This window comes from Podarcis cretensis, assembly GCF_951804945.1.
Source record: "Podarcis cretensis genome assembly, chromosome: 2".
In the NCBI taxonomy this organism is placed as follows: Eukaryota; Metazoa; Chordata; class Lepidosauria; order Squamata; family Lacertidae; genus Podarcis; species Podarcis cretensis.
In genome coordinates, this window is record NC_137171.1 from 98687328 (window position 1) to 98702093 (window position 14766).

Here is a 14766-nt window from a genome sequence, read left to right on the forward strand (position 1 = left end):
AAAACAAACGATATGTTTAAAAAACACAGCATAAAACCAACAAAACAGGAGCATAGAAGCCCATAAAAACAAATATAAAACACACAATTCAGCAGTGCCTTAGAATCCAGTTCTACTGTACAATATTATGTGGCTCTATCTCAAATACCATCAAGGCTTACATAAAGTTGTGTTATAATCAAAAGGGTCAGGAAGTTGAGATAAATTCCTGGAATCCTTCTTTTTATGGCATAGAAATGATTCAACATTAATCACTGCCGTTTCGTTGCAGGGCCTCCTGTTAGAAGTTAAGTGTACTCTAATTGTACTTTTTGATCATTATAAAACTATTGAGTTATACAACCCTAGGCTCTGCATTTTCACTGTACGTGTGTGTATGCACACGTGAGCACGCAGGTCCGGGTGATGTGACCACCCCTCTTTCATGTCTACAGATTAAGTAATGATAGTTTTGTAATCCCCCCCCCCGCAGCCCAACCTTTTCACTCCACCAGGTGAGGAACACCTCCCATTCCAAACTATGGTCCCCGTGGAGCTTTTATAAGCAAACAGCAGTCCCCCTCTTACCAGACACCTCTTGAACTAGACATTGCAACCATGCCACAGTCCAAAGAGATCTTCTTGGCTGATACAAAATCTGGAACACAGGGTTCCAAGCAAACAGACTTCCAGCTAGTGCGGGTCAAAAATACTTGGTGCCGAATCAAGAAAGATGAAACCATTCATGATGCTGAGAATGAGATTGTGGTCTCCCAGGCTAAAATGTAAGTAGATGAGGTTACTACTAAGAATAATTTTATTATTTATACCCTGCCCATCTGGCTGGGTTTCCCCAGATACTCTGGGCAGCTTCCTGCAAAATATAAAAACATAATAAAACGTCAAATGTTTTATTTGTACAATACTCTGTGATGTGAAGCAACAGAGACACTGTTCCTCTTATTTGGGTTAAGTAATCATGCATGGTCTCTGCAATGGGAAAGCATGGAGCTATTAGATGTCGATGCCTAGATTATTTGTTCTCATATATTGTCCTGACGAGTGTCATTGCTAAGCTTTCAATTTCAATATCAATATTGACATGCAGCCCAATCCTAGGCATGTTTACTGAGAAGGAAGTCTCCCTGGGTTCAATGGGGCTTATTTCAATGTAAGTATTTTACTGGGTTTTCTTCTTGTTGATATTTACATATATATATATATATATATATATATATATATATATATATATATATATTGTATTTGCAAATTTAACAAGGAAGAGGATAAAAGATAAAAGATAATTAAAGAAGAGAGAGAAATGGAAAGAAACAAAATAATAATATACAAACAATGCTGATAATATGGGTAGACCATCACCAGCTCACACCGCAGATACATTGGCCGTCAGCACACAAATATTAAAATTAAACATACATTATAAGCCCTCCACGTGTCCGAGTAGGTATCCACGCAATATTGATGCCTCTATGTAATATGCTTTAATGTAGCCAGGGTGGTAAGGTCCTCAAACAACTGTGTAATAAGCGGTTGTTATTTATCCTTCAAGGCTTAGAGTGCACAGGTCTCTTAGCCATCTGAGTATGGCTGAAGTTGGAGACAACCCTTTGAATTCAACAGGGTTGAAGCAGCCTATGGTCAGATCTGCAGCCTAGTCAGAATAAGAAACCAGTTTCGGTTGAGCATAAGTACCGAGGCACAAAAAAAGGAGACTGCAGTGGCATGACTTAATGATGTTGCCTCTCTCATTGTTGTGCTAAAGCTTTCTCTAATGCTTGGAAAGTCTTTTGAGCTAAAATGGAATTTGATTGGGGTTGGGAATTGAACAGAGAAGGGATTTTCGATGGCAGACATTTCCAAATTCACAGACACGGGTAATGAACTCCAGAGATGGGGGAAAACAAATACAGTGATACTAAAAACCATCAGCTTGATCAAAAAGCATAATGCATTTGTCATAAACTTCAAGTGAAGTTTGCATCCTGCAGCAACATTAAAGGGGGGAAAGTCACAGATGGGTGAATGTCTGACAAGTTTCCCCCTAAGGACAAACGTTACTTTCTGTACAGGAAAGTCATCTCTCCAGTTAATTAACCTTTGAGTGTAGGACAATCTCCTTCTTCTTTCAATAGAACACATTTGTGACCATTAAATATTAACCATGTTGTATTACTTCACATATTGCAGATTTCCACAATATTTGCAGTTGTGTAAAGATCATAATCATCTTTGTAGAATCAAGATGAATTTTGATGTAGACCATCAACGGTTACAGATTTTTAGGCTGCATTTTACAAAGGTAGAAACACACTTCGGTTCCTGTTCATTCTGAGTCACTGTGGAGCTGGCAGGTTCTAGCAGTGCAATGACTCTGACAACCTTGCCAGCAACAGTGTGAGTGAACTACAGAGATTCTTTGACGGTTGCACAGAATTTATGACAGAAATAATATGTTTGATTCCCCTCCTCCCCCACCAACTTGCAATTTTATCCATACAACGGCCTTGCGAGGTAAGGTAGTCTGAGAGGTGGTGACTGGCTCACAGCCACTCAGTGAATTTCACTGCTGGGTTCTTAAGCGTGTCTCTCCACTTCCAAGTCTGACACACTAACCACTACACTGCACCTAATCAGGCCCACCAGGCCTCCCCAGTTGGTCTTGTGACAGGGTTTAGCCCAAACCATGCTCACCTGTCCATCATCTGACAACACACAGCATCAGGAGCAAAGCAGAAAAATACCTGAGATGCTAAATTCAAAAGAAAACAAATCATTCCTTCCAGCTGCTGCTTGACTTCAGCCTTTTTAAAAGTTGGCATATAGTTTAAAAGTTTTGTTGCCCTGCATAGCGACAGAAAAAGACATCAAGTTCAGAAAGTGCTGCATTCAAACTGAAAAGTAAAAAAAAATTAAGATCACACCGAGGCCCCATCAGCGGCACACATTTAAGGCAGACCACTTTAAACAAACATGGCTTCCCCCAAAGAATGCAGGGGAAACTCTTGCTTGCTAAGGGTGCTGAGAATTATTAGGTAGCCCTCATTCCCCTCACAGATTTAGGATTCCCCAGAGTTCCCTGGGAAGAGGAATTGATTGTTAAACCACTCTGAGAATTGTAGCTCTGTGAGAGGAATGGGGGGGTGGTCTTCTTACAACTTGTGGCTGTGGTAAATCAGGTATTTCTTTTCATGGTAGCTAGAGGTTACCACTTTGTTCTCCTGAGCGTACCCCTGTGAATGATGTTACTTCCTCAGTATGTGATTTTGTACACCCAACAGAAAGAAAAAGAGAGAACCCAAGGCTTTAGAAAAGCCACAAAAGAATTAGCAGAGGAGAGAGCAAAATACAGAAGACTGAAGAGAAATCTAAGAGAGCTTATTGGGGGAAATGGCAACCCCTCATTTGTTCACATTCGTTCACCCCCCCTCCCAAAAAGAAGTGCCTCTGTCCTTTAGAAGGACACCACATCTAGATGTTTCATAATGCTAAGTGCATTCCAAAGGAGAGAAAATAGCAGCCAGAGGAGGGGCCTCTCTACCAGGAAGAGGTCCAAGATGGCAGTGAGAGGGCAGCGAGAATAGCTTTTCAAAAAGATTAAAAGGAAATGATGATGCTGTCACTGAAGATAAGAGTGGGTCTGATTTTCAGCAGGGTCTCCGTCAAATGGACTCTGCCCTTCACGTGCAAATGTGAGAGTGAAAACTGTGGAGGGCATTTTGGCTCAGCCATAGACAAAACTAATGTATATTCCATACTACTCACCCCCACCCTCATAATTCCCAACAGATCTGAAACTGTCTCAGATGGAGAGATATCCTGGACTGTGGAAGCACCTATCTACCTTTGCTATAAGGTGGTGGAAACACGCGGTCTCCTGGATCCCTCCAACAAGACATTGCTGTACGGGCACATCAGAGATCCAAAGGAACTGGAAAGAGCACTTCACAACAAAGAGGCCCAGAGGCGTTTCATTGTAATCGATAAGACGGTCGATGACTTGTATGGCACCGCAGTCAGAGAATATTTTGAAGCAAACTTGGTTCAGTGTAAAATCCTTTCCCTGACCACCACAGAAGAGACCAAATCCATGGATTTGGTGCTTGATATCTTGCAGGAAGTGCAAATCTTTGGCATCGACAGGCGTGCTGAGCCTATTATAGCAATTGGAGGAGGGGCTTGCCTGGATATTGTGGGGCTGGCAGCATCGCTGTACAGGAGGCGCACCCCTTACATTCGGGTCCCCACCACCCTCCTGTCCTACGTGGATGCTAGCGTTGGAGCAAAGAACGGCGTCAATTTCCTTCAGTGCAAAAACAAGCTCGGGAGCTATGTACCTCCTGTTGCCACTTTCCTTGACAGAGCCTTCCTCAAAACAGTCCCCCGCCAGCAAATCTCCAATGGACTTGGGGAAATTTTAAAGGTATGATGGTTTTGCTGCAGAGACTCCTTCCTCACTTTCACCAACTGCTTCCACGCTCTCTCTGCTCCTTGCAAGCTCATTTCCACAGATGCTCCCTGTTTATTCATTTCTCTCACAGTGATTTTTGCTATGTGGCTCTTCAAGAGGAAACTGGAAGGACAGGCCTCTTTCATTTTTTGTTTCTGCATCTCTCTGCAACTCCTAAAGTGGTACTTACAACCCCTTTTACCCCTTCCTGTGCACATCCCTCTACACATGGAAATGAGTAGTCCCGTGGAGCTGCCTTATGCTGATTGGTTGTCTCTTTAGCCCAATGTTTTCTGACTGGTAACAGGAGGGGTGCTCACCTGACCTCCCATCATGCACATTGCTGCTGCTTTCCAGGAGGTATACGAGGAAGGGAGAGGCAGCAGTGAGGTTAGTGTGGTGCAAACACACCAGCAGAAACACCAGGTTCCCCAGTGTGTTTGCACTGCAACAACTTCCCCACTGTCTTTTCACTCCCCCTCTACCTCCCAGTAAGCAGCACTGATGCAGGTGATAGGAAGACTGGTGAGTGTCCCCACCCCATCAACTACTTGGCAATAGCAATCCAATGCTTCAGGTCTGGATCTTTCCCAGCCTTCTTACCTGGGCTTCTTTGCCTGGGCATGCCAGGGATTAAATTTAGAACCTTAAGCATGCCAACTATGCACTGTACTGCTTTTAGCTATGTCCTCCCCAATTCTTGCATATCCAGAGTCACTCTCAATGCCGCTACCTTGCTATTATATCCTATTCCCTGTATTGGAAACATCTTCTCCCTTCTTGCATTTACTGCTTATCTTTTACATATTCAGAGTCTCCCCACAAAACCCACTCCATTCACTTTCCTGGATCACTGCATGTCAACTGTTACACAGAGAGCACCATCTCCCTTCCTTCCTCTATCTGTACCTTTGTTGTTTCTTAATCAAACTCTGTCCAATGTCTTGGTATTTGTCCCATATACAGTGGTACCTCGGGTTAAGTACTTAATTCGTTCCGGAGGTCCGTACTTAACCTGAAACTGTTCTTAACCTGAAGCACCACTTTAGCTAATGGGGCCTCCCGCTGCTGCCACACTGCCGGAACACGATTTTTGTTCTCATCCTGAAGCAAAGTTCTTAACCTGAAGCACTATTTCTGGGTTAGCGGAATCTGTAACCTGAAGCGTATGTAACCTGAAGCGTATGTAACCCGAGGTACCACTGTATCCTATTCACAATAGCTTTCACTGCATGCACTCCTTATGAAACACCTCTCTTCTCTTGTGGCTCATGTACCACATCTATTATGTGGTCTTTTTGGCTGAAACATCTACAGAACAAAGCTGTTGCTTCCTTTTCTCCTGTGACTGACTTTCACTCCCAAAATATCAGCTTCATGTGCATGCTAAAGCCACTCAAATTGCCTATGATCATCTCTGAGATCTACTCAGTCTCTTGTTTTATGTCTACAATGTGAGGTCCATGCTTTCAAAGCAAGCCTCTTCCTGGCATTATTGTACAACCCTCATTCAGTCCACTGCAACCCTTCTTTCTTTCTGTTCAAGATGGCACTAATGAAACACAAGGGCCTGTTTGACGTGCTGAAAAGTCATGGGAAATTCTTACTGGATACCAAGTTCCAGTCACACAGCGGCTTAGCTGACCATGGTGACGCTGCACTGAAGACGACCAGAATTGCCATAGAAACCATGCTGGAAGAGCTTGCCCCCAATCTGTGGGAAGATGATCTGAACAGGCTGGTTGATTTTGGCCACCTTATAAGCCCAGAACTGGAAATGGTGAGGAGCACATAGCATATTTATTGTGGAACAACATTTCTATCCCGTCTTTCCACCCAATGGGCTTACAATAGTAATATCTTAATTGCATGCTTCTGCATTTTCAGCTTGTAACATATCACTACTTGTACCCAGAAGTGTGTGATGATATTGGGTGGAATATAGTGTTACAAACTATTATGATTGTTCTGTAAGTGCAAGGATGGATTTCTGCTTGCCAGGTGAAAAGATCTCCCCCTTTGCCTCCCCAGTGCACTATTTTGGGGGTTCTCCTGAGCCCCCCCCCCCCGAGCTAGTTGTGGGGGTGCAAGGGGAGGTGAGGGGGCAAAGCAAACTCCTAGCTCTGGCTCCCGCTAGTCCAACTATTTAACTGAACCCAACCCTTTGCTTTTATATAACCAAAAATATTCAGCAGGAAGCACTCTTCACATGACAATAACATGTACAAGTAAATTATTATTATTATTATTATTATTATTATTATTATTATTATTATTAACATACTCCGCCCATCTGACTGGGTTGCCCCAGCCATTCTGGGTGGCTTCCAGCATAATAAAACCACAGCACAACATCAAACATTAAAAACTTCCCAATACAGGGCTGTCTTCAGGAGACTTCAGTAAGTTGTGTAGTTGTTTATCTGTTTGACATCTGATGGGAGCCACAGCCCCACTTTCCCCATACATGCAATTATCATGTGAGGTGTTTGACAGGGGGCTGGGTTAGCATTTCCTGCCTTCTCCCTTAATATCACAAACATTGGTTTCCTTTGGAAGGAGGTTTATGGCATTTTGACATGTTTGGGCTTATTTACAAATGTACAGATTGAGCATAGGTGGAGGTGGCCCCATGAAACCTCTCCTGTCTAAATTCCCAATCTCGCAACAATATTGATATGCTATAAAGGTAAAGGTACCCCTGACTGTTAGGTCCAGTCGCAGAAGACTCTGGGGTTGCGCGCTCATCTTGCTCTATAGGCTGAGGGAGCTGGCGTTTGTCCGCAGACAGCTTCCAGGTCATGTGGCCAGCATGACTAAGCCACTTCTGGTGAACCAGAGCAGCACACGAAAATGCCGTTTACCTTCTGGCCAGAGCGGTACCTATTTATCTACTTGCACTTGATGTGCTTTCGAACTGCTAAGCAGGCAGGAGCTGGGACCGAACAACGGGAACTCACCCCGTCGCGGGGATTCGAACCACCGACCTTCTGATCAGCAAGCCCTAGGCTCTGTGGTTTAGACCACAGTTCCACCAGCGTATATGCTATACGATATAATAAATGCTTGTGTGTCCTTCATTTCAGAGAGTTTTACCAACGCTGATGCATGGAGAAGCTGTGAATATTGACATGGCTTTCATGACTTATCTGTCCCACGTGAAGGGATTTTTGAGTGATAGTGAGAAGGCTCACATCATTCAGTGCATGGTCGCTTTGGAGCTCCCAGTGTGGCACAAGAAATGCACATGGCATCTTATCAAAAAGGCCTTGACGGAAAGATTGAAGCACAGTGCTGGGCACATGAGAATGCCTCTTCCAACTGGACTAGGAACAGCAGGTGCGTCATTACTGGGTCCATCCGCTTTAAGGGCAAGCTGAGAATGGTGTTGTGCTTCTTTCTAAAACACAATATTGTTTGTATTTCGTTCTGAAGTCCAGACCATCCTAAAGGCTCAGGATGTGGAGCAACAGAGTGAAAAGCAATATGTAAAACAGATAGATGATAGATAGATAGAAGATAGAGCACAACGGGGTGAGCTTCCGTTGTTCTGTCCCAGCTCCTGCCTACCTAGCAGTTTGAAAGCATGCCAGTGCAAGTAGATAAATAGGTACTGCTGTGGTGGGAAAGTTAACGGCGTTTCTGTGCGCTCTGGTTTCTGTCATGGTATTCCATTGTGCCAGAAGCAGTTTAGTCCTGCTGGCCACATCACCCAGAAAGCTGTCTGTGGACAAACGTCGTCTCCCTTGGCCTGAAAGCAAGATGAGCGCCACAACCCCATAATTGCCTTTGACTGGACTTAACCATCCAGGGGTCCTTTACCTTTACCTTTTTTTTTTTTTTGATAGATGATAGATAGATAGATAGATAGATAGATAGATAGATAGATAAATGATAGATAGATGATAGATAGATAGATAGATAGATAGATAGATAGATAGATAGAGTAGATGTCTCACTGTTGTCTTCCATCCAGGATGTACCTGGGTCAACGTGGAGAATGTGTGGGTCCAGTATCACCCACACATGCCCAGTGAGGGAGGAAAGCCCCCCCTCCCCAAAGAAGCTCTCTCAAACCTGGAGCCAGCCCTGCTCACAAGGAACTTTTCAATGCTCTGCACTATGTGTTCATTCATACATTTAGCAGATATATGAATAGGTTCTTGCCAGACCTTTTCTCCTGGAACTCTGGTTGCAGTCTTGAAACCACTCACTCCAGAGCAGTTCCAACAGAGTTCTAATCTTGGTTCTTATTTTACACTGGCAGTGTTTGTGGGAAGAGGAAAATGATGGGGTGGGGAGAAACCTCTGCACCTGAAATCTCAACCATTGCAGCCCCACAAAAGGGATATACATTAGCATGCCCGTCACACAATTTGCAGTTCCATGCTTATAGTTTTAATTGGGTTTCCCTTTTAATTACAACCTTTTAATAAACTATGACAAAGCATTTCCTTCAGATATTATACAACCACCAGAATTATTATACAACCTCCAAGATGTAATTAAACAGGCAACTTTAAGTAATTGCATTAGGGTTGACTAATTCCCTTTGTAAAGCTTAGCGGGTATCAAAAGCATTTAAGCAGCATGTGTAATTCCCATTACAAAACCAGACTTAGGCTCCAACCCTGCTCACACTTACTTGGGATTAAGGTAACCAAGTCTGGAAAGAGAAGATTCTGATAGTGGGCAATCTGAAAGAGCCAGGAAGGACAGCTGACAGAAAATGCTTTCTTCATCTAAGACAGGGACAGGGATCCTGTGGCTGTCTAGGTCCCATCTCCCATTAGCCTCAGCCAGAATGGCCAATGATCAGGGATGATGAAGTTGTAGACAAGGAGGACCACAGGTTCCCCATGGCTGTTCAAAGATGTACAAGCACTGCAGATGGTTGCGAGTCCCTTGCCATCAAGTGATAGCACCCAACCCTGAGGCCACCTTAGCTCTACCTAACAGAACCATGTCACGAGCACAAAGCAAGAACTAAGAGCGACTACAAAGACATAAACAGGACAAGTCTATCTGCAGACTGCCCATCAAGTCACATGCATAGCTGTCTGATTTTTTAAAAGGAAGTAAGCATTCAGAAGACATTGAATCCATGGGCAGAACACAAAATGCACACATAGCAAGCAGCACTCAAGGAAGTGAACAAACTTAGCTGCAGACCATGATATATATTGTATGGTTAATTAAGCATTCACGAAACGTTTACTCAGGGCAAAAATGCACACACTCACAATGCAAATACAGAACTTAAACACAACAAAACAACTGCTCAATTTACCAGAAACAAAAAGAAACTAGGTAACAGTACAAATCTTAGTTTGGCACTATTTTGGATTACTGATTAGAACTTTTGCTTTCCAGATATATTCAACGACATCAGTGAGGAAACCCTGGAGAGGGCTTACATTCTCTGGACCAGTGAATGCAAAAACATCTCTGCATAAGCATGAATACAATGGAAGCAGATGAAAACAATAAATCACCACCAGAGCAACAGGCAAATTGGGAATTCAGATAAACAGCCAATGGGCACTTTTGAAGGACCAACCGTTTGGTAAAATCCCAATACCTGTCTACATGAAGTATGGCGAACAACATGAATCCAGGATGAAATACCACAAGCCACTCCTTCTTCCTCCTTCTCCAAGATGGCTCTTAGGACTAATCCTTATACTATCTCTGTAGTATGGTTGGTTGTAGTCCCCATCTGATCAGGTTAAATGGGGAGACTTCCTGAGAGAAGCAATGCCAATACAGTGGTACCTTGGGTTACAAACGCTTCAGGTTACAAACTCCGCTAACTCGGAAGTAGTACCTTGGGTTGAGAACTTTGCCCCAGGATGAGAACGGAAATCGCGCGGCAGCAGTGGGAGGCCCCATTAGCGAAAGCGTGCCTCAGGTTAAGAACGGTTTCGGGTTAAGAATGAACCTCCAGAACAAATTAAGTTCGTAACCCGAGGTACCACTGTAGCATGGAAAGAACCATGTCACCTACCTGCCTCAGGTAGTCTTCCTGGTTCACATATGACAGAATTAGCAAAAAAATTTCTCTACTCACTGGATACTGCTTGGGCCACTCCCAAACTTTCACGACAAACCATCAACTGAAGAACTAATTAGTTAAATAATGTTTTTAGATTAGCAATGTAGAATCCATCTTTTCTTTTCGTTTATAGTTTTTTGCTGTCTTTCTTCCAATTTTTGTTCTACACCTCGCAGTCTATCTCAGAGTTATTATGTGAATTGCTATTCAGTTCAATCCAATTCACCATGCAAGTCTTCACAAGCAAAAGTTTGACATCTAACAGGCGGCTTGTCAACTTGGGAGTCCAGATTTGCCCTGAGGAATGCGATTAATTTGATTTTGTAGCAAGGAAGCATTTCCATTTTGAGGCATTTTGTTGTGTTTTCCTGTAACTGGTGATTTGTGTAGAAGGTGTGTACAGACCCCCCCCCCCCCACATTCGGTAGCTTATGCGCTTCAAAGTAAAGAGAGCAAGCAGCCTGAGCGATGTTTGTGGCACTTTTTCTGATGAGCTTCTTTTAACATGCTGAGATATGAGAGTCAGGTTGTATGCATTTTTCCCCCTCCACGAATGCTGCTTCTTATGTGCATTGTACTGTATTGTATTTTGTAGCTTTCATTAAATCTCCAAAGGTCGTCTGAGGTTTAAGGAGTTCATTTAACAAACTCGTCTGAGAGTATTAAGGAAGCAGACTTATCTTATTACTCCTGTTGACTCTTCAGCCTGAAATGCTACTGAGATTTGAGGTTCTACCTTTCCCTGGAGGAAAGGAGAGGAGATGGGGAGGTTCAACCAACTCTGCCGTAAGTCTGAAGTAGTTCAGCAGGGTTGGAGGGAGGCTGCTCCTTTCTTGGCTTGAAACCTAAGTCAGCAGATAGGGGCAGCTTCACGCTTCTCCTGCTAGAATGCTGAAGTGATCCCATGGGGAGAGGAAGGATGGTGTGAAGTCTTCCTAATGGCACATAGAGGGGGAACAAAGCTGAGGATAAGGCAGAGTGGATAATTCATGAATAAGAGATAAGGAGGAGAAGGGGACGACAGAGGATGAGATGGCTGGATAGTGTTATCGAAGCTTCTAAAATGAGTTTGACCAAACTGCGGGAGGCAGTGGAAGACAGGAGTGCCTGGCGTGCTCTGGTCCATGGGGTCACAAAGAGTCAGACACGACTAAATGACTAAACAACAACAAAAGAGATAAGGACTGAGGGGGTGATTGATATACAGTGGTACCTCGGGTTAAGTACTTAATTTGTTCTGGAGGTCCGCTCTTAACCTGAAACTGTTCTTAACCTGAAGCACCACTTTAGCTAATGGGGCCTCCCACTGCTGCCACACTGCCAGAGCACGATTTCTGTTCTCATCCTGAAACAAAGTTCTTAACCCGAGGTACTATTTCTGGGTTAGCGGAGTCTGTTACCTGAAGCGCATGTAACCTGAAGTACCACTGTAATGAACTGAAGACCATTTGGCAGGGAGGTAGGATATGGTAAAATCAGCAGCAGAGGATAAAATTATTAGGAGTACTTTCAAACAGTTCACAAAATCTGATATAAATCAGATTACCTTAAGGGAGTGCCTCATTCCGTATATCCATAGCAGTCAACTGGGCTCCTCAGACGGGGCACTGCTAGAGTTCCCATGTGTGCTCTTGGTCTGGACTAGAAATTGGGCCTTTACTGTTGCAGCTCTAGCCTCTCCCACACTATTCAAGGGGTGGTGCTGCTGGTGGTGGTCCCCAACCCCTAGAGCAGCTTTTAAGGGAGCTGTCAAGGAGAGGGGGGATTGTCAAAAACCACCACCCCTCACCCTTCTTTGAGACAGATATAAATCAGGCAGTCTTGTCCTCAGTGTTTAGCCACTGTCTGTCTTGAGCCGAGGCTGCCGGTGATGCAAATTACATGCTACATCCAGACAAAAGTACTTACAAATTGGAGTATTAAATCACGATTCGCATTAGAGCAACATGAATTTCATTGGGTCTTCATTGGATTAGAACTGATCATATGGAACTAATCTAATGTGGTGTGTGGATGTCACATTAGTTCTGCATTTGTCAGAGAAATTATGCAAAGCTGCAACGTGCAACAGAAATAACAAATCTGGCATGCTGGGCCAAGCCCGCGAACACAGATCTACCTTCAACTAAAGCCTCAGGCATGTCAGTTACCTGCCACCCACAGTCATTCCTACTCCCCGTTTGACTTCCTTTTTTTAAAAAAATAAATAATATTTATTCAAATTTTAACGATTACAAATAGAAAAAAGAGAAAAAAGAAAAATAAAAAAGACAGAAAAAATACAAACAATTAAAAAAGAACAGATCAAACCTTTACATAGCTTTCTTTCCTTTGCTTATTTCCTTGACCTCCTCACACCTCCCATTTTTGTATTCTAATTCAATTTGTTATTTCAGCAAATCCTTCCAACCTTGTTTTTATCTTAATAATTTGTCTTAATATACTATAATTTTACATTCTCTCTTTCACCAATTCATTTTTACTTAATCCTTTATGTCATTTCTGCTAAAACCACATAATTTTCTTTTCCCAACATCTTTCTAGCAATCCTTAATTTTGCAATATTTTTGAAGATAGACTTTAAATTTTTTCCAATCTTCTTCCACCGACTCTTCTCCTTGGTCCCGGATTCTGCCAGTCATCTCAGCCAGTTCCATGTATTCCATCACTTTCATCTGCCATTCTTCCCAGGTGGGTAGATCTTGTGTCTTCCAATACTTTGCGATGAGTATTCTTGCTGCTGTTGTGGCGTACATAAAAAAAGTTCTATCCTCCTTTTGCACCACTTGGCCGACCATGCCCAAGAGAAAGGCCTCTGGTTTCTTCTCTCCCCGTTTGACTTCCCTCCAATAAAAGCTTGGCTGTGCCTTGAGCTGTGCATATTGTGAAAATTTGCATCCTTTCTCCAAGTAGAGAGCCAGTGTGTGGAATGCCAAACTACAACCTGAGAGGCCAGGGTTCAAATCCCCACTTGGCCAAGAAGCTTACTGGGGGACCTTGGGCCAGTCGCTGCCTCTCAGCCTAACCTACCTCATAGGGTTATTATGGGGATTAAATGAGAAGCGGGGAGAGCCATGGACCTCACCTCGAACTCCTTGGAGAAAATGTGGGACATGACTGCAACCAAGCAACCAATAAAGACATAAGTAGTATGCAGGTGGTCTAGGACTTGCCGATCAGAAGGTCAGCGGTTTGAATCCCCGCGATGGGGTGAGCTCCTGTTGCTCGGTCCCTGCTGCTGCCAACCTAGCAGTTCGAAAACACATCGAAGTGCAAGTAGATAAATAGGTACCCCTCTGGCGGGAAGATAAAAGGCGTTTCCGTGTGCTGCTCTGGTTTGCCAGAAGCGGCTTAGTCATGCTGGCCACATGACCCAGAAGCTGTACACCAGCTCCCTCAGCCAATAAAGCGAGATGAGCACCGCAACCCCAGAGTCGTCTGTGACTGGACCTAATGGTCAGATGTCCCTTTACCTAGTACAAATTACCACTCCTTCAGGTCTATTCCTGGCTCTGGCTCTCATTGGCTCTGGCTCCACCCACTATTAGTCTCCCTGCCTTGCTCCCTACCAGTCCCATGGCTCACCAACGACCACCGGCCTGAGGATTCCAGGAATTAAGACCCCCAGTTCTGGTTGCCCCAGATTGCTATCGTTTGATTGTAGCAGCCGTTTCTCAAGAACCATGGGCAGTAGAATTTGCTTTTTTTCAGTTTGTGGCTTTGGGCATTCCACTGGGAGGAAAAGGCAGGAAAATGAAATGAGAAACCAGCTGGTTCAACCTGGCCTTCTCTGATACACTCATATATGATGTGGAGGGATTTGACACTCTGAATGAAGTCAGTTGTTAGACGCTTGCTATATTGCTCCCCCCCCCCCGGCTGTTACATATACAGCCGCCATTTATGTCAGAAGTCACCAACCTACTGCTCATATGCACTCGACATACTGCTCATTGTTCTACTCAAATTACTCAATTCAGGTTTGTGTGCCTATTTCACAGTTTATTTTTAACGTCCTCCAAGCAAGATGATGGCATTTTAAATTGTGTATCAGTTTGAATAGAACTGTATCAATAGTCAGTGTTAGATTACACAGCCAACACTAGTTTCCACTAGTTGTTTAGTGGAACAAAATTATGAATAATTATGTTTCTCTATCTTATAAGGCGCTCTGGAAAATGGCAGTTGGTTTGTGCCATGGGGCTTTTTCAAACCCATAAAAATGAGCAGTTTCTGAACCAAGATTTGGGTCTCCTGGATGTAT

General features: G+C 43.6%; 1 protein-coding gene across 1 annotated transcript; it reads left to right on the forward strand.

Moving 5' to 3' along the window:
* The first annotated feature begins 466 nt into the window (after nt 1–466).
* Nucleotides 467–11120, forward strand: LOC307208747 (2-epi-5-epi-valiolone synthase-like). The gene is made up of 5 exons (XM_079963675.1): nt 467–764; nt 3787–4420; nt 5994–6227; nt 7534–7786; nt 9821–11120. The coding sequence occupies exons 1-5, from the start codon at nt 598–600 to the stop codon at nt 9901–9903; spliced, it is 1371 nt and encodes a 456-aa protein (XP_079819801.1). The 5' UTR covers nt 467–597; the 3' UTR covers nt 9904–11120.
* The last annotated feature ends 3646 nt before the right edge of the window (nt 11121–14766 follow it).

Bases quoted from the DNA above. Each gene is read 5' to 3' on its own strand.
- LOC307208747 (XM_079963675.1), top strand. From the start codon at position 598: ATGCCACAGTCCAAAGAGATCTTCTTGGCTGATACAAAATCTGGAACA. The intron at 4,421-5,993 runs GTATGATGGTTT...TTTCTGTTCAAG, and splicing joins GACTTGGGGAAATTTTAAAG to ATGGCACTAATGAAACACAA. The intron at 6,228-7,533 runs GTGAGGAGCACA...CCTTCATTTCAG, and splicing joins TAAGCCCAGAACTGGAAATG to AGAGTTTTACCAACGCTGAT.